Here is a 19,212-nt window from a genome sequence, read left to right on the forward strand (position 1 = left end):
TAACATGGGAAAGGAAATGGTCACCCAAGTCCAGGAAGCGTAGAGAGTCCCAGCCAGGAGAAACACGCTGAAAACATAGTAATCAAATTGACAAAAATTAAAGACCAAGAAAAATTATTAAAAGCAACAAGGGAAAAATGACAAATAACATACAAGGGAACTCCCATACGGTTAACAGCTGATTTCTCAGCAGAAACTCTACAAGCCAGAAGGGAGTGGCATGATATACTTAAAGTGATGAAAAGCAAGAACCTACAACCAAGATTACTCTACCAGGCAAAGATCTCATTCAGATTCAATGGAGAAATCAAAAGCTTTAGAGACAAGCAAAAGGTAAGAAAATTGAGCACCACCAAACCAGCTCTACAACAAATGCTAAAGGAACTTCTCTAAGTGGGAAACACAAGACAAGAAAAGGACCTACAAAAATAAACCCAAAACAATTAAGAAAATGGTAATAGGAACACACATATTGATAATCACCTTAAACGTGAATGGATTAAATGCTCCAACCACAGGTTCACTGAATGGAAACAAAAACAAGACCCATATATATGCTGTCTACAAGAGACCCACTTCAGACTTAGGGACACATACAGACTGAAAGTGAGGGGATGGAAAAAGATATTCCATGCAAATGGAAATCAAAAGAAAGGTGGAGTAGCAATACTCATATCAGATAAAATAGACTTTAAAATAAAGAATGTTACAAGACAAAAGGAAGGACACTACATAATGATCAAGGGATCAATCCAAGAAGAAGACATAACAATTATAAACCTGTATGCACCCAACATAAGAGCACCTCAATACATAAGGCAACTGCTAACAGCTACAAAAGAGGAAATCGACAGTAACTAAATAATAGTGGGGGATTTTAACACCTCACTTACACCAGGGGACAGGTCATCCAGACAGAAAATTAATAAGGAAACACAAGCTTTAAATGACACAATAGACCAGATAGATTTAATTGATATTTATAGGACATTCCATCTGAAAACAGCAGATTACACTTTCTTCTCAAGTGCACACAGAACATTCTCCAGGATAGATCATATCTTGGGTCACAAATCAAGCCTCGGTAAATTTAAGAAAATTGAAATTGAATCAAACATCTTTTCTGACCACAACGTTATGAGATTAGAAATAAATAACAGGGAAAAAAACGTAAAAAACACAAACACATGGAGGCTAAACAATACGTTATTAAATAACCAAGAGATCACTGAAAAAAATCAAAGAGGAAATCAAAAAATACCTAGAGACAAATGACAATGAAAACACAGCAATCCAAAACCTGTGGGATGCAGCAAAAGCAGTTCTAAGAGGCAAGTTTATAGCAGTACAATCCTACCTCAAGAAACAAGAAAAATCTCAAATAAACAATCTAACCCTATACCTAAAGGAACTAGAGAAAGAAGAACAAACAAAACCCAAAGTTAGTAGAAGGAAAGATATCATAAAGATCAGAGCAGAAATAAATGAAATAGAAACAAAGAAAACAATAGCAAAGATCAATAAAACTAAAAGCTGGTTCTTTGAGAAGATAAACAAAATTGATAAACCATTAGCCAGACTCACCAAGAAAAAGAGGGAGAGGACTCAAATCAATAAAAAAAGAAATGAAAAAGGAGAAGTTACAACAGACACCACAGAAATACAAAGCATCCTAAGAGACTACTACAAGCAACTCTATGCCAATAAAACAAACAACCTGGAAGAAATGGACAAATTCTTAGAAAGGTATAACCTTCGAAGACTGAACCAGGAAGAAATAGAAAATATGAACAGACCAATCACAAGTAATGAAATTGAAACTGGGAAAAAAAATCTTCCAACAAACAAAAGTCCAGGACCAGATGGCTTCACAGGTGAATTCTATCAAACAGTCAGAGAAGAGCTAACACCCATCCTTCTCAAACTCTTCCAAAATATTGCAGAGGAAGGAACACTCCCAAACTCATTATACGAGGCCACGATCATCCTGATACCAAAACAAGACAGAGATACTACAAAAAAAGAAAATTACAGACTAATATCACTGATGAATATAGATGCAAAAATCGTCAACAAAATACTAGGAAACAGAATCCAACAACACATTAAAAGGATCATACACCACGATCAAGTGGGATTTATCCCAGGGATGCAAGGATTCTTCAATATACTCAAATCGATCAATGTGATACACCATATTAACAAATTGACAAAGAAAAATCATATGATCATCCCAATAGATGCAGAAAAAGCTTCTGACAAAATTCAACACCCATTTATGACAAAAATTCTCCAGAAAGTGGGCACAGAGGGAACCTACCTCAACATAATAAAGGCCATATATGACAAACCCACAGCCAACATCATCCTCAATGGTGAAAAACTGAAAGCATTTCCTCTAAGATCAGGAACAAGACAGGGATGTCCACCTTCACCATTATTCTTCAACATAGTTTTGGAAGTCCTAGCCACGGCAATCAGAGAAGAAAAAGAAATAAAAGGAATCCAAATTGTGAAAGAAGTAAAACTGTCACTGTTTGCAGATGACATGATACTATACATAGATAATCCTGAAGATGCCACCAGAAAACAACTAGAGCTAATCAATGAATTTGATAAAGTTGCAGGATACAAAATTAATGCACAGAAATCTCTTGCATTCCTATACACTAACAACGAAAGATCAGAAAGAGAAATGAAGCAAACAATCCCACTCACCATTGCAACAAAAAGAATAAAATACCTAGGAATAAACCTACCTCAGGAGGTAAAAGGCCTGTACTCAGAAAACTATAAGACACTGATGAAAGAAATCAAAGGTGACACAAACAGATGGAGAGATATACCACGTTCTTGGACAGGAAGAATCAATATTGTAAAAATGACTATACTATCCAAAGCAATCTACAGATTCAATGCAATCCCTATCAAATTACCAATGGCATTTTTTACAGAACATGAACAAAAAACCTTAAAATTTGTATGGAGACACAAAAGACCCCGAATAGCCAAAGCAGTCTTGAGGGAAAAAAACAGAGCTGGAGGAATCAGATTCCCTGACTTCAGACGATACTACGATACTACAGTAATCAAGACAATATGGTACTTGCACAAAAACAGAAATATACATCAATGGAACAGGATAGAAAGCCCAGAGAAAACCTATGCACCTATGGTCAACTAATCTATGACAGAGGAGGCGAGGATATACAGTGGAGAAAAGACAGTCTCTTCAATGAGTGGTGCTGGGAAAACTGGACAGCTACACTACATGGAAAAGAATGAAATTAGAACACTCCCTAACACCATACACAAAAATAAAGTCAAAATGGATTATAGACCTAAATGTAAGACCGGACACTATAAAACTCTTAGAGGAAAACATAGGAAGAACACTCTTCAACATAAATCAGAGCAAGACCTTCTTTGACCCACCTCCTAGAGTAATGGAAATAAAAACAAAAATAAACAAATGGAACCCAATGAAACTTAGCTTTTGAAAAACAAAGGAAACTCTAATCAAGACGAAAACCCTCAGAATGGGAGAAAATATTTGCAAACAAATCAACGGACAAAGGATTAATCTCCAAAATATATAAACAGCTCATGCAGCTCTATATCAATAAAACAAACAACCCAATCCAAAAATAGGCAGAATAGACATCTCTCCAAAGAAGACATACAGATGACCAAGAGGCACATGAAAAGCTGCTCAACATCACTAATTATTAGAGAAATGGAACTCAAAACTACAATGAGGTATCACCTCATACTGGTTAGAATGGGCATCATCAGAAAATCTACAAACAACAAATGCTGGAGAGGGTGTGGAGAAAAGGGAACCCTCTTGCACTGTTGGTGGGAATGTAAATTGATACAGCCACTATGGAGAACAGTATGGAGGTTCCTTAGAAAACTAAAAATAGAATTACCGTATGACCCAGCAATCCCACTACTGGGCATATACCCAGAGAAAACCATAATTCAAAAAGACACATGCACCCCAATGTTCATTGCAGCACTATTTACAATAGCCAGGACATGGAAGCAACCTAAATGCCCATCAACAGATGAATGGATAAAGATGTGGTATATATATACAATGGAATATTACTCAGCCATAATAAGGAATCAAATTGGGTCATTTGTAGAGATGTGGCGGACCTAAACACTGTCATGCAGAGTGAAGTAAGTCAGAAAGAGAAAAATAAATATCGTATATTAATGCATATATGTGGATTCTAGAAAAATGCTGATGAACCGGTTTGCAAGGCATAAATAGAGACACAGAAGTAGAGAACAAACATATGGACACCAAGGTGGGAAGGGGGGGAGGGGGGGTGGTGGTGGGATGAATTGGGAGATTGGAATTGACATGTATACACTAATATGTATAAAATAGAGAACTAATATGAACATGCTGTATAAAAATAAATAAAATTTTAAAAGTGTTATTCATGTTCATATGTAATGGGTTTACTAATGTTGCTTTTAAATGAATTCACTACACATTTAAAAAACTTCACACTTTCAATTTCTTGGCAATGTTGATAGAAATAATCCACATAAACAAAAGCTCTTTGGAGTACTCAATAATTTCTAAGAGTTTATAGGGTTCAAGAAGTTTGAGAACTGCTGGCTTAGACAGCATAAAAAAAGAAGAAGGGAGTGGACTTGCCTTTCTAGATATCAGTACTTACTGTAAAGTTACAATAGTTAAACATAGCAGTGAAAATTAAAATGTCTACTCTTTACCAAGTTTTGTGATAGAATATGAAGAAAGGTGCTCTCATATGCTGGTGGCGGCACAGTACATTGGTTCAACTACTCTGGAGAGTGATTTGGCAATGCTGAAGATGTGTATACCATAGAACCTGGAAATTCCAATTCCAGGTATAAAATCCTAAGGAAATTTGAGCACATGTGCACAGAGGGACAAGAATGTTAATTGCAGCATTGTTGGTAATAAGAAAAATCTGGAAACAACCTACATGCCCCCTCCCATGGGAATGGGAAGGGTATACAGTAACCCAGAGTAACGGTTACCCCTTGGAAAGGAGGGCAAAGAAATGGAGAGGAAGCAAAGGGGCTTTCATTGGTAGCTGTATGTTTTCTTTATGAGAGAGAGAGAGAGAGAGAGAGAGAGAGAGAGAGAGAGAGCACATGCAGGCAAGCAAGCACGGCACAATGCCAGCATGAGGTTAAATCTGGGTAATGTGTACACAGGACCTGGTTGTATTACTTATTCTTCTCGATGTTTAAAATATGACACAATAAAAACAAGTGAATGGGCCCACAGATTGGAGACCAGACACATTCATTCAAACACATTCTTGTTCTTTAAAATGCACACGGTGAAACTGGCTGCCCCTCAAGAGAATGCTAAAAATTTAAATTCAGGTACAAAGTGGTCTAGATACACACCATAGTCTAGCTCTTCCTAACACTTTGAGTGTCAAAGGAAGTGTTATTTGTTGTGAGTTTTATAACCAAGCTATTTCAAGAAATGCAGTCGAAGCACAGAGATCAGAATATTTCAATCTTCTGGTGCTTCTTAGGAGGTGCCATATGTTGGAATAGCTGTCAGCCAGAAAAACATCCGCTACAGAAATGTACCCGGATTCTGGGGAGTCAGCTTGCATAACCGATCTGAGAGTAAGTCTGGAGAACAAGGTTGACATCAAGGATGAGCAGGGTATCTTCCTGGTCTGTGGTCAGCTCATTCTTAACCAAGGTGGACCTAAGGATTATCAGCCAAATGAATTGGTTGGAGGAATCAACCAAAAATTTTGATCTTGATTTATTACTTAGGATCACAGGGGACGAAGTAAGTTAATTTCATGGGTCACTATTCCCAGGGCCCCAGCCCCCAAATTTCCGGGTGGCAGAGCTCTTAGCTAAGTGGTGAGGCACACAAAGTATACAAGACCCTAATTTGTAAACTATGAATAGATGCAAGTTTTAATGACTGTTTCTATTCAATTCCACCAACATCCATTAAACATATACTTTATGAAAGGGGCTGCAGTAGGCTCCTTGCTGGGTATGAGGAAGGAAAACAAAACTGAATAAGACATTCTCGACACATACACATGTAGAAAGTGCCTGGCACAGGGAAAGTGAGTTTTATTTATTAATTATTTTAAGCCAGAGCTGCCGATTGCTTTTCCGTAACGGGACATAGAACATTCTCCAGAAAAGTTCTTGGACTCTTCTCACAAAACTACAGAGGTCTCTGTTACGTAAACATAAGTATATACATCCACAGGCCTTAAGAATCAGATCCGTGTTTTGATTCGATGGAAACTGAGAGAAAAGAAGTAGATTTGCACGGGGTTCAGTAGGTTTCAAAGAACAGGATCCAGCCCATGACTCCTTCCCTTTAGATGTTTGAAATAATTAGGAACTCTGATGTTTTAGGATTGTTTCAGTCAAAGTTCCCTGCCAGGAAAGGACCCTGAAGACCCCATAGCAAACAAGAAAAGGTTCTTAACCTGTCCTAGTGGCCCTTGCTCTGCACAGAGTGTCTAGATCATCAGGGGGAAGGGCTTTAAGACAACTCCAGATCCAGCCACTCTGTGAATGCGAACGTGTGCGCAAAAACCAAAGTAACTTGCACCCTCACAAACTGTGGTGGAATCAGGACCACGGAAGCATCTGGTCTTCGCATGCCACACTTTGTCACCGCAGTAGGAACCACGGCAGCTGAAAACCAAGGTCAATTAGTTAGCAGGTTGGCCTGGCATTTGTAAGCAGGAGAGGCCACTTAAATAAGACCAAGTAAGCATCTCAGGACCCTGGTCCTTCGGGGTGGCAGAGTTCATAAAAGTTTGATGCTGGATTTCCTGCTAACATAAATATGTGGAGCTGGCACAATCTACTGGAATATAATAGGAGAATCATTATATTTGTTTTCCAAACTAGAGCTGTGGGCCATAGTGGTTACACACACATATCCCCAGATCATCTGCAAAACGAACCATATTGAGGAAATAGCACGACTGCAGAAGTTTGCAACTAGTGCTAAAGAAACATTATGGAGAGAGCCAGTCCTTTAAAAAATCCGTAGAAATTATTTTAACTGACAAGAATAAATAGGAAACAGTTCATAAATGGTTATGTATTGTTCGATCATTTTTGTTATGCACTAAAAATATTGTATGCAGAATTACATTAGTTCTACCTCCAAAGAATTGCTATGAGTAATTACGTATAAAAGTTTCAGAAGCCAAATTTATCATTAGCGTGAAATGTAGGCATTTTAGTTCAGACTGTAAATTTAAAACTTTAAAGTAATATTCAGATCCTACAGAGGAAATATATAGCCTCCACACGGTATTCTCAAGTATGATACACACCAGCCATGTCCAGAAAGGCTGTGCTAAAGCCTATGTGCATTGCAGAGTCAAGTAGAAAGCCTGTAGGCCATTGGCTGTGCCTCTACCAGCTTGGAGTAACAGCCAGGGCCAGCTGCAGAATCTGGGGGGCTCAGTGAAAAGTAAAAATGCAGGACTTGTTCAAAAAACAGGGAGTGCCTAAAATATAAAGCTTTTCCCTTTCTTCCAAGGTCTCCCTCTCAACTTTTCACAGTGTTTTTATTGGCTATTTGTATTAATTTTTCTATGGCTGCATGACAAATTACCCCAAACTTAGCAACTTCAAACAACACCTGTGTACTACCCCATGGAATCTGTGGGTCAGGAGTCCAGGCATGAATAGCTGCGTCCTCTGCCCAGGGTCTCACAGGCTTCAGTCTAGGTGTTGCCCAGGGCTGGGGTCTCATCTGAGGTTCGAGTCCTGCTCTTTCAAGCTCATGCTGTTGTTGGCACAAAGTATCTTGTTTTTTCAGCTGCAGGACTCATGGTGCTTGTTTATTCAAGGCCAGCAGAAGAAAGAGCGTTTTGCTTCTAACCGCTTTTAAAGGGTTTGCCTGATTAGGTACAGCCCACCTAGGGTAATCTCACTTTGATTTACTTTATTTTTAAATTGTATTTAGTTATTTATTTATTTTTGATTTACTTTAAAGTTAACTGATCAGGGGCTTTTTTTAATTTTCCATGTCTTTATTTTTATTATTTTTTTACATCTTTATTGGAGTATAATTGCTTTACAATGGTGTGTTAGTTTCTGCTGTATAACAAAGTGAATCAGCTATATGTATACATACATCCCCATATCCCCTCCCTCTTGTGCCTCCTTCCCACCCTCCCTATCCCACCCCTCTAGGTGGACACAAAGCACCGAGTTGATCTCCCTGTGTGATTAGGGGCTTTAATTACATGTGCCAAACTCTTTCACCTCTGCCATATTCTATTAGTTAGAAGCAAACTACAGGTCCTGCCGACATGCAAAGGGAGGGATTGTACAAGGGCACAGGTCACTGGGGGGTCATTTTAGAATTCTGCCTCACTGTTTAATGTCTTTCAAAGTAAAGAAAAATTAAAATCTTAAACAATTAACATAATTTTTACTGTTCATCATTATATTGTGCAACGCCAGTTTTAAATATGAATAGAACATTTACTTGTATGTGGGATCATCAGAATTACACAATTGGCATCTTGTAATATTGACGTGCACACAGACAGTGGAAATGCTGCCGCAACTAAACTAACTCAAGTGTTCTATTTCACTTCTTGATACCTGCACATCCTACCAACACCCTCCGCCACTGGCTTCCTGATGACTAAGGAAGAGCTGGAAGGGCAAGGAACTCTGGGTTGCTCTATCTTTCTCTGCCCTTCTGTGTCATCATTTTCAACATCAGTGGTTGGTTAACACAGGGAAGTAACACGAGCGAGAAAAGATATGATGGGGTTCCTTGGTCATTCATGCTTCTTGGAACAGCACTGCCTTCTTTCTGAGCTTGAAGCCAGCTCTGGCTCACACAGAGAGCCTGCCTCTCGGGGCTGCCCAGTTGTAGATGGAATGCGCTCACCTGATTTGTGTTAAGTCTCACTGAGCTCCCACATGCAGTGAGTCCCATGGAATTTTGTGCTTTTGGGGTACCACGAACACTGTATGCAAACAGGGCAGCAAAGCAATAAATATACACGTTGTGCCTCTTTACTCTGGCACATGCGCCATTGTCCCATCAGACTTGAATTTCTATGTTACATAACACAAAGATAAAATTGTTAAGAATTTCAAGACAGTGAAAACAGAACCTTAAACCATGTGCAGTGCCCTTCTGAGCAGAAGGTAATTGTCTACGGAAACCGTACAGCTATATGTGAGTGGGGTGGGAAGCAACAGGGGTGGACACACACATGGTGCACATCTAACCTGCTAATGTGGATGTACTGCTGTCTCATTAGACTCCACTCGAAAACACAAGCGCAAAGAGAAAATTATTAAGAATTTCAAGATGACAATAGCAGAGCATTAAACCCAGTGTGAGGCTCTTCTGAGTGCAGGGTTTATGCAACTGCATAGGCGGCATTCCCATGAAACCAGCCCTACTAACATTTTTCTGAGCCCCTCCTTTTTAGGGGGACATCAAGTACAGCTGGATCATTCTTTAGGTTGCCCACCAGGAAGGCTAACCCATGGCTATTCGTGTACGTGTCTAAGAGTGTGGAAGTTCACGAGGCAGCTCCTCTGACCTACCCTACTTCTGAGGAGCCATACCTGTTGCTGCCTTCACAGTTGTCAAGAATCTATCTTCTTTTCTATAACGTAATCAGGTTCCTCACTTTTAGTTGAGGATCAGGCAATAGGGCATGGGATGGAAGGTGGGGCTTCTTTTTCTTTTTCTTAATAAATTTATTTATTTATTTATTTATTTTTGGCTGGATTGGGTCTTCGTTGCTGTGCGCGGGCTTTCTCTAGTTGCGGCGAGCGGGGGCTACTCTTTGTTGTGGTGAGCAGGCTTCTCACTGCAGTGGCTTCTCTTGTTGCGGAGCACGGACTCTAGTTGCACGGGCTTCAGTAGTTGTGGCTCGTGGGCTCTAGAGCACAGGCTCAGTAGTTGGGGCACACGGGCTTAGCTGCTCCGCAGTATGTGGGATCTTCCCGGACCAGGGCTTGAACCCATGTCCCCTGCATTGGCAATCGGATTCTTAACCACTGCACCACCAGGGAAGTCCAAAAGGTGGGGTTTCAATGGCAAAGTTCATCAAGGAGAGGGAAGTATAGCACTGAACTGACACGGAGATTAGCAGTTAAATTCAGGAGGCCAGTGGGTTCACGATGTCCTTTAGTTAGGAGGACTCATGTGTCAGTCATCTGGTTTCCGGCAAGCACAGGTGGTACCCATGTGTCAGAAGTGCTGCTATTATTGTGTCTCACCATCAGGAGAGCATCTTCTGGTACACATCCCCTACCTGGACTTGACCTGCAGTGATGCTGCATTGATAATGAACATTATTAAGAAAGTCATATTGTATGATGTCACTATTGCTGCACTTTCACCAGGATGATTGATTTTTCCATTTTATGGGTGTGGAAATTGAGCCCCAGAGAGACTTGCCTAAGATTAACAGGTGAGCGGAGGAGCCAGGACTCTAACAGGTCTGTCTGACCCCGAACACAGATGCCTTCCCTGTGGCACAGAGGATAAATTCCCACATCTCTAAGTCAGTTCATTTTTTGGTTAGTGTTTTCAATATGAATGTTACAGAAAGTCTGCCAGACACACAGTTCGGGTTTGCTATGACCCCAGTTTGACACATGAAGTGGCACCTTCTAATGGTAAGAGGGGGCAAGAAGAGTAGCAAACTTCATTATTTGGGGCCACATTCCTTATTTATAAAATGAAGGAGCTGAACTAAATGATTTCCAAAGTATCTTCTAGCTCCAAATTCCTATGAATTCAAGCTTTCTTTTCTGACTGTAATTATCTAAAAATTTCAGCTGCTTTTAAATACCACACTGGGATTCAGTATAATCATATTCTCAGCATAGAGATGGGTATTTCTTTGTTGATGCAGGAGAGCATACCTTTGGTTTAGTAAAAACAATTCAGTTAGAGCACTAGATGCAAGACAGTGCCATCTGAAAATAAAAAAATGTGCCTCCCTAAATATCTGGCTTCTGGCTACTACAGAGGGAGTCAGGGACACGGAGAACTTTGCTGACAAGATGCCAGCAGTCACACTTGGAACTTCTCCAGACGATTAGAAAGATCTCTTCCCCCAGGTTAACAAATACTGTTCCAAAGTACTTGGAAATACTCTTAAGAATTCTGGATATGCAAGCAATCATTTTCAGACCAACTCTTCTGACAATAGGTTCCTCCGCATCTAAAGCAATCCATTATTTTTTTATGTCATTCTGAGTCCAGAATTCCATCCCAATTCTCTCCACAGCGTTGACACCAAAATCACAAGTTATGAAATACAGTCCTCCAGGCAGTTGTTGGGTGTGAAACTCTCTGTAATTGAGCAGCTTCCCTTAATGAGACAAAAAGCAAAACCCTCCAAGGTTTCTAGGAGATAAAAGCTGAAGGAGAAATCTCTCGGTAGAAAAGGGGTTGTCTTTTTTCTCAGTCTTTCACTATGTAGACCCTGGGGGTTTACTGCTCCTCCTTTAGGATTTCAGCTCAGTTATGAGTCACAACCAAATCCATTTCCAACTGCTCTCACAGCTCAACTATAAGATCCTTCAAAAAGAACTATATTAAAACCAAGAAGAAAACAGAAAATAAACGAATAAAACAAAGTATCCTAAATAGTCAAGCTTGCAAGTATAGGTTTCTGAACCTGTAATAAGTGACTCATATACTGACTCATGGACCTGTTCCATTCCACATGCTTTCTTTCACCTTACGACCTTCAGCTGTTATCTTGTACCATTACTTGGGAGCTTATCTAATCTCCCATCCTGGCCTGCCCCTGGACAAACACATTCTTTATTAAAACCCAAACCTTTCCAAGGATTCCTGCTGCCAGGGGTTCTCCCACTCAGTTACAATGTCAAATGGAACGTTTGTTTTAACCATTTGGAAGGAAGAGTTGATTTCCTGACTGAGGTTTTATTGAAAATATACCCCCCTAGGGCAGGCACACAGATACCGTGGTACATTCTCTGTACTATTAAATACACCAACACTCCCAGGCACATTCACTGTCATATATGCTAGATCAATGGTATTTGATTCAATCCCCAACCTAATCCTGTAATGAAGAAATAACCTCAGAAAATCATATAACACATGATCAAAGACGCAAACACCATCCATCTGCCTCCGAAGACCAGGGTTGTATCGCTTTAATTTGCCACTAGGGTTAGTGGTCTCTCCAATAAAATTGAGAAAGGCCCTGTTAACACGTTTTGCTGTCCAAGGCGAAAATATTCGTTTTCCTCTGTGGCCCCAGCACCTTTTCTAGTAGATAACCTTTAGCCCAGGCCCAGCCTCTCCATCACGCCCAGGGTTCAGCTTCTACCGCCCATGTCCCATGACCTACTCCTTCGCAAGGCCTGCTGACTGAATTTGACGTTTATCTCGGGCTCTGTTAAAAAACACCATCTTCTCGTCTCTCCAGCAGCACCTCACTGGGCGATGTTGAAGAGTAGATTTCTAGTCCATTTTTGGCCAACCTAATCCCATCTGCTTTGTATCTTCCAGATCTCTGGGGCTACTATGGGTTCATCCTTATTTTTACATCTCTTCTCTCATTTCAGTGGTATTTTGAAAGGAAAGGACCATAACCTTCCCTTAATACACAATTTTAAAGCAAAAAAAAATTCTTACCTGAATTTTCTATTTTTTTCTAGAATTTATATATATTATTTGTATAACAGAGATATAAGTAATATTTGGAAAATAAGGAGATATTTCTGCTACTATGGCTTGGCACTCCAACCTAATAATGTTCATCCTGAAGTCTACTATTTCCTGGCATGACAGTTAGATCTCTGGAGAAAAACATTAAAAATGCCTTGGTCCTTAACCAAGTAAACTATCCTGGTATTGTTTTAGGTTAAAAATGAGAAGAGGAGAATCCAGCAAGTCTTGGCTCACAAACTGTCATTCTGTACAACTCTCTAGATACTTTAATCCACATTAGAACACAAATAGACTGAAGGATGGCTATGTATCTAGGCCCAAGGACAGTTTATGAGTAGGCAAATATAAACACTATTTATCTAATAGACAAATATAAATATATTTATCTTATTTAGATGCTGCTTTGTTATGAAATTTCTTTGCCTTGCCAACAATACAATGTGATAATTAAAAACTTTTTAAAATTTATAGTCTTGACCTATATGTTTGCAAAAATAAAAGTCTGGTTTCTAAGTTTCCATAATAAATGCACTGCTTGTACAGGCAAAAGAATTAAACTGAGATGTGAACCGGTGGCTCTCACCAGAAAGCCACAAGGGCTTGAGGGTTCAGTACCATTGTTCTTTGTATCCAAAGATGTCCTCAATAGCATGCACATAACTGGAGAAAAAAACAACATATTGGATGTATGCATCTGCACAGGCCTCTTCAAACCTGCTTATAGTAACAGTTCAAAGGGCTTGTCATCACTGACAGCTGCCTCCTAAGCTGCAGGGTAGGCCCTACCCTTATTTCTGTGGCTCACCCCCAATTCAGCTCTGCCCACAGCACTTTAGATACCTAAGATGCTCAGAAAGGCTGGATTGCAGGAGCTTAGTTTTACCAACAACTAAATGACAGTCGCCTTTATTTATGACCCTGAAATACTATTTCATGTTTCAATGATTTTAAGGCATTAAGGAGATAAATAAGGCTTCAGAAGTAGTATCTATTATAGTATTCTTAAAGAACTAAGTTTACAGGTTTTAGAATTAAAACATGAAGTACACTTTGAAGATAGGACGCAAAGAGGAAGTACTAAATACATGGGAACAGGTATTTTCAGTACAATTAAGCTAGAAAAACCACCACCACAATTCTAGAAATAAGTATTCATGGAATAACTCAAAGAGAAGCTTATTCAACTACTCAATTTGTAATTTAAAGTACATTAGTTCTTTAGTCTTTGTTGTACCTTAAACACACTGAATTCATTTCCCTCACCTATTCTCATCATAGACAACGACTTACTCTCAATCAAATAAAACAGTTTTTAAAGAATTATTTCTCTCATGATTCTGATATTGCTTATATTTTGTCTCCTCCATAATAATGAAAACTTGCTGACAATTTACAGACGAAATTGGTGTCATTTGACTATCTAGCTACAGCACCCACCAGTAAATTATTTTAATTTTGTGAGATGATACACTATATGCTTTATATTTACCGAAAAATTAAGACCATAAGCCATTAGCCATTAAACATTATTTCATATTTCAAAACTTCCACTGGTATAATTTCTGTACCTCTAAGAAATTATTTCAGTAATTTAAAATATTCAAAATGTCATGACTACTTACTGGCGCTCATTTATAAATTAAAATACTCTACTGTTTCTATGATTATGCTTGACATTTGAAGCTCCCTACAATCTGGGACTTTTCTTACTCAACAAGTTTTCTTTCGACCACTCTGTAGTATGACTCTACCGTTCTAATCAAGATAATATTTTCACAGTCCCGTGAATACATCAGGCTCATTCTCATCATCATTCTTTATTCATATTGTTCCTCAAAATATAGCATCTTCATCTCTCACCATCTATCGAAATTCTATCTACTTTTATGATCACTCAAAAGATAACACCTACATAATTATTTAATTACTTATAAAGGAAGGAAAATTAGGGCCTCACGTCACACATCCAAAAATATTTGCTATATTAAAAAATTAAGGGTAAAAATTAAAATATAACAATATTTACATAGAAGAACACATATGTAAATATCTGAACACAAAATAAGGTCTAAGTATAAAATCAGTGGAATAAATTATAAAGAAATGATCACTAGACTTCAGAAAAACAAACTGTCCTATATTAATAATAACTTGAACAAGCTGAAATGACAGTAAACTGAATTTCTATACAAGAAACTGCATAGGAAGACACTTTTTTAGTTCCCTTCTCCAAATACTTCAGAGAACACCTAAGGGTATTCCAGCAAAACAAAAATACTACAGTCAAATAACCATGTCTCCAATAAGGATATTTTTAGGGTTTCTGCTTGTTTTTACTGCTCACTTCTAATCCCTCCCATTAGGTATTTTCAATGCATGGTCATCATTTATTTGTCCAACAGATGCTTTTATTGAATCCCAGCCACATGCCAGAGACTGTGCCAGATACTAAGAGCACACTGGTGTGCAAAACAGATACAGTCCCTTCCACCACAGAACTTAAACCTATCGTAAGATAAACATTAACCAAGTAATCACACACACAAATTGCGGTTTAAAAAAAAGCATATAGAGCACTATGACAGCATATAAAAAGGACTTCACCTATTGGAGATATGGAACGCGTATGTGTCCAGGAAGATTTCCCTGAAGAATTCCTGTCTATATACAACAGTAAGCTCTTATAACTGCTGGCGCTATATCCTAAATTCTTTTGTATCTTTCTGCATCTCATACAGTAAGTCTTCTATATTCGGTAAACAATTTATTGCCTTTAAAATTTGAAGCTATCTTTATTAACTAGCCTTTTCAATGGTGTGCATGAAGTCAGCTTTAGGATGCTTTAATAGAGACAGTTTAGGAAGATACTTTTATTCTTAGAAGATTAAACAACTGAAATCTTACCTGGGTTATAAGGTGATCCCATGATCAATCTTGTCAGATTTAATGGTAGAATCCTATTTAAACACCAAAGGAATGACAAACACTTATATTCTGAAAAATTATATACATAAATTTATGTACTAAAAATAATGTACAGCTATTAAAAATTGTTTCACTTACACACAGGTTATAAAACAAACTAAATGTTATGTAAAAGCACATATTTTCACACTGTATATCCTGGAAGTTTATTTATTACTAATTGGCAAATATCTTTGCATTGCTTGGAAATGTTTAGTGAACCAAGGTCATCATTGTCTTCTTCGAAGTGATCTAATGTACTGCTATCCAGGACATTAAGTTCTAGTTCTGACAAATTAGAAGGCAGATAAGAACTCACTTGAGATGTCCAAGGTGACTGGCTTTTTTCTGAGGACTTGCAACCTGTTCTTGTTTTACGTTTAGTAGGGATGGCTTGATTCCTCTTTAGAACTTTAGCATTATGCATACTATTTTGGTCTCTCTGGTTTTCTTTTTCCTCAGTCCAGTGTGATGAAGAGAAATCACTGCTAGAGATATTAGACACTTCCTCCAAACTTTTATCCTGAGCCTTTGAAATATGAAATCTTTTATATGAGAGTACTGGGGATCCAGCTGAAAAAGGTGGGCTAAGAATAGAACTCTTTTCACTGCTATTTTTCCTTATGGACAACCTTGTTTCACTGGACTTACTTGTCTGTTGACTATGTTTTGGATTTTCTGTCCCCGGACTGCTATCACGAGCTTGTAAAATTCTGCTGGTGTCTTCAGAACAGCAAGGACTGGTGAAGTCATCTGAGTACTTTAGTTCTGAGATGCTTTCAGAGCAACTACTTGTACTTGGATTATTTTCATTCATATCAGCAGTAAGAATGTCATTAGAAGTGATTTTGACCTGTTTATCATCTATTTCTTTATCTTCTACAATTCTGTCAACTACTGCGACCCGTTGGAAATCACCTGGACTTTGGACTTTCACTTCCACTCTTCTGCCCAAAATATTTGTATGAATAAACCTTTCTGAGACAATGGAATGTGCAGGACTCACAATTTCTTCCAATAAATCATCAACTGTCTTTTCAGTTGCACATTTCAGTTTAGTTTCTTTAGTTGTGCTGGGGTCATCAAAAACTACACTAATTTGCTTTGAGGTATTGCTATTTTCAGCAAAAGATGCATCTGAGTCTAAAAACTTATCTTTAGGCAGTTGATGTGGCTTCTGAGGTTGTTCTGCAAAAGTTAGTATCTTAACTTTGGATGATGGAATTCTGAGTTTTGCACCTAACATTTGTGCTTGCATTTTTCTATACTGTTCTCTCTTTTCGTGTACTATCAACATATCAGGATTTGTTTGCTTTAAACGTAGCTTAAGTGTGTTTGTTAAGCCATAAAGTAGCTTCCCCCTTGGAACTCTTTTGGGGGGGACACCACCTTTCTTTTCAAAATATTTACCTTTCTTATGATTTTCAGTTTGGTTCTTTTTATACTGAAGACTCACTGACTTTTCATTTTCCCCCAGAGAAAGCTTATCCTTAGATTCAGATTTACATGTGGATTTGGCAGAAGATTCTGGTGACTTCTCGTCCTCAGTTCTATATAGCCAGGCTAAATGAGGATGTATATGAGTAGGGCTTGCCATGGGTTGGTTGTATAACAAGGACAACTCAACCAACAAAGCACTTAACAAAGGCAGCTGCCTTACAGTATTGATCTTGTTTTGTTCAGTTTGAGGATGGTAAGTAGTTTGGTTACTGGCTCCTACATCCTGAATATGTGCAGGATGTATAAGCACTGGAGGCCTCTCACGTGTTGCAAAATTTGTATGTTCTGGAAGATTAGTATGTGTTGGGGGATTTACAAGTTTTTCTTCCGGAAAAGTACCATCCAATTCCTCACGTGCGTTCATTTGAGGCTCAATGGTGATTTCACCCTGTTTAGGAGGTGTCTTTTCTTGGGTCACATGAGTGTAATACAGAGGAGGAGGGCAAATTATGTTGGTTTCAATGTCTAACTCTGTGACTTCCTGATTTTGGGGGCTAACACTCCTCTCACTGCTACCCTTTGAACAAATAACGCAGTTGGTTTTGCCATTCTCCACAGAAGCCGTGTAATCAGAGTTGGCCTTGCTGTGGAAGACTCCCTCCTTCAAATCCTTCCCTGCCGTTGAGATTTTTACATCCACCAGAGGCTTATCAGCATCTCTTGGGCTTGGCTCTGAGTCTGGCTGCCGCAGCTGCTGGTTTTCCTGCAAGGTTTGGGGACTGACCTCCACTCCACCTCCTGTGGAAGCGACTGGCCTCTCCAGATGGCCCAGCAAGCTGCTTCCCAGGTCAGTCAGGCGGTAGCGCAGGGCAATGTGCCCAATCCGCTCCCCCGCTTGGTTTTGCAGAGGGAAACTTCCCCGATGACCCTGGGAGCAGCCGGAGGCGGCGGGCCCCAGGACCTTGTGGGCCGCGGCGGCCAGAGAGATGCTGCAGGCCCCCAGGAGCTGCGGGGCAGGGGTCGGGCGCCCGGGGGGCAGCTGCAGCAGCAAGGTGTAAAGCGGAGCCCGAAGGAGCAGGCGGTGCAGGGTGGCGGGCTGCAGGCGGAAGAGACAGGACTTGCCGCGACCGAAGCCGACCAGGCCGGGCCGAAGTTCCGGGGCGGGGGCGGCGGGGCCGCCGGGAGGGTAAACCAGCAGCGTGGGGAAGTCCAGCAGGCGGAAGGCCACGGCGGGGCACAGGCCGCGCGAGGACCGCGGCGGCGACGCCTCCTCCTCCTCCTGCTCCTCCGCCGCGACCACGGGCGGCGGCGGCAGCCCGGCTTCAAGGCGCACCCAGTCTACGAGCAGCTCCAACGAGAAGAGCCGCTCGGACAGCGCGGCCGCCATCGCTGTTGCCCCGGGGACGCTGTGAGCCGGAGGCTGGAAGTCCATGGTTCTCGCGAGAAACAGGGAGAACCTGGCGCTTGTCTTGTTCTCTCGCGAGACTTGCTAGGGCGCCCCCTCCCCGCCTCCCCCACCCCCCCCCCCGCCCCGGGCACGTCTGAGCTGTGGCAACCGTGGGAATTTTCGCTGCTCGCTGTATGTCTTTGCTTTCCAGATCGGTGTTAACACAGTGCTTATGATAATAGTGAGGCTACGAATGGAAAGAAAAAAAACAAACAACAGGCTTATTCTTTGGTTTGGGTCACGTTTTATCACTGCAGGTCCCCTGCAAGTTTGGAGTCAGTTCAGATCTATCAGAGGAATATTAAAAGTAAATCAGGGCTCCCTTTCCAATCTCCAGGCTAAAGAAAGCCAGCTAACTGCCCGCAGCCGGCCTTCTCTGCTGCTGGTCTACTCAAAAGATGAGGACATGGCTCTGGAGCGGCTTGGGAGCTCTGTCTTGAGTGTGGTGGCGCTGGGACACGCACAGTAAGTGTGGCCACATTTCCAACCGAGCCATCACCGTGTAGGAGAGTGATGTCAATGACTCCCATTCAACAAAACTAATGTATTTACGTAAACACGGGGGTGGAGGAGATCTTACAGCCCTATCCCAGATTTTCAAGGAGACATACTTCTACCCTCAATAAGCTAG

General features: G+C 40.3%; 1 protein-coding gene across 5 annotated transcripts in view; it reads right to left on the minus strand.

The window, feature by feature from the left end:
• MAP10 (microtubule associated protein 10) overlaps positions 1–18,536 on the minus strand; it is a 124,814-nt gene extending 106,278 nt beyond the window's left edge. For 2 of the 5 annotated variants that reach the window (XR_011074474.1, XM_068547608.1), the window contains exons 1-2: positions 16,014–18,536; positions 15,635–15,687 (exon numbers count right to left, since the gene is read on the minus strand). Coding sequence is in view for 4 of the 5 variants with exons in the window: in XM_068547608.1 (XP_068403709.1) it covers positions 15,640–15,687; positions 16,014–18,521 (2,556 nt within the window). In the remaining variant the exon portion in view is untranslated. Of the gene's footprint in view, positions 1–8,242; positions 10,348–11,316; positions 11,615–15,634; positions 15,688–15,839 lie in introns of those variants that run through there. The other 3 variants (XM_068547609.1, XM_068547607.1, XM_068547606.1) reach the window with 3 other exon arrangements.
• Between the last annotated feature and the right edge of the window lie 676 nt (positions 18,537–19,212).

The sequence above is a fragment of the Eschrichtius robustus genome, chromosome 7 (genome assembly GCF_028021215.1).
Source record: "Eschrichtius robustus isolate mEscRob2 chromosome 7, mEscRob2.pri, whole genome shotgun sequence".
Taxonomy (NCBI): Eukaryota; Metazoa; Chordata; class Mammalia; order Artiodactyla; family Eschrichtiidae; genus Eschrichtius; species Eschrichtius robustus.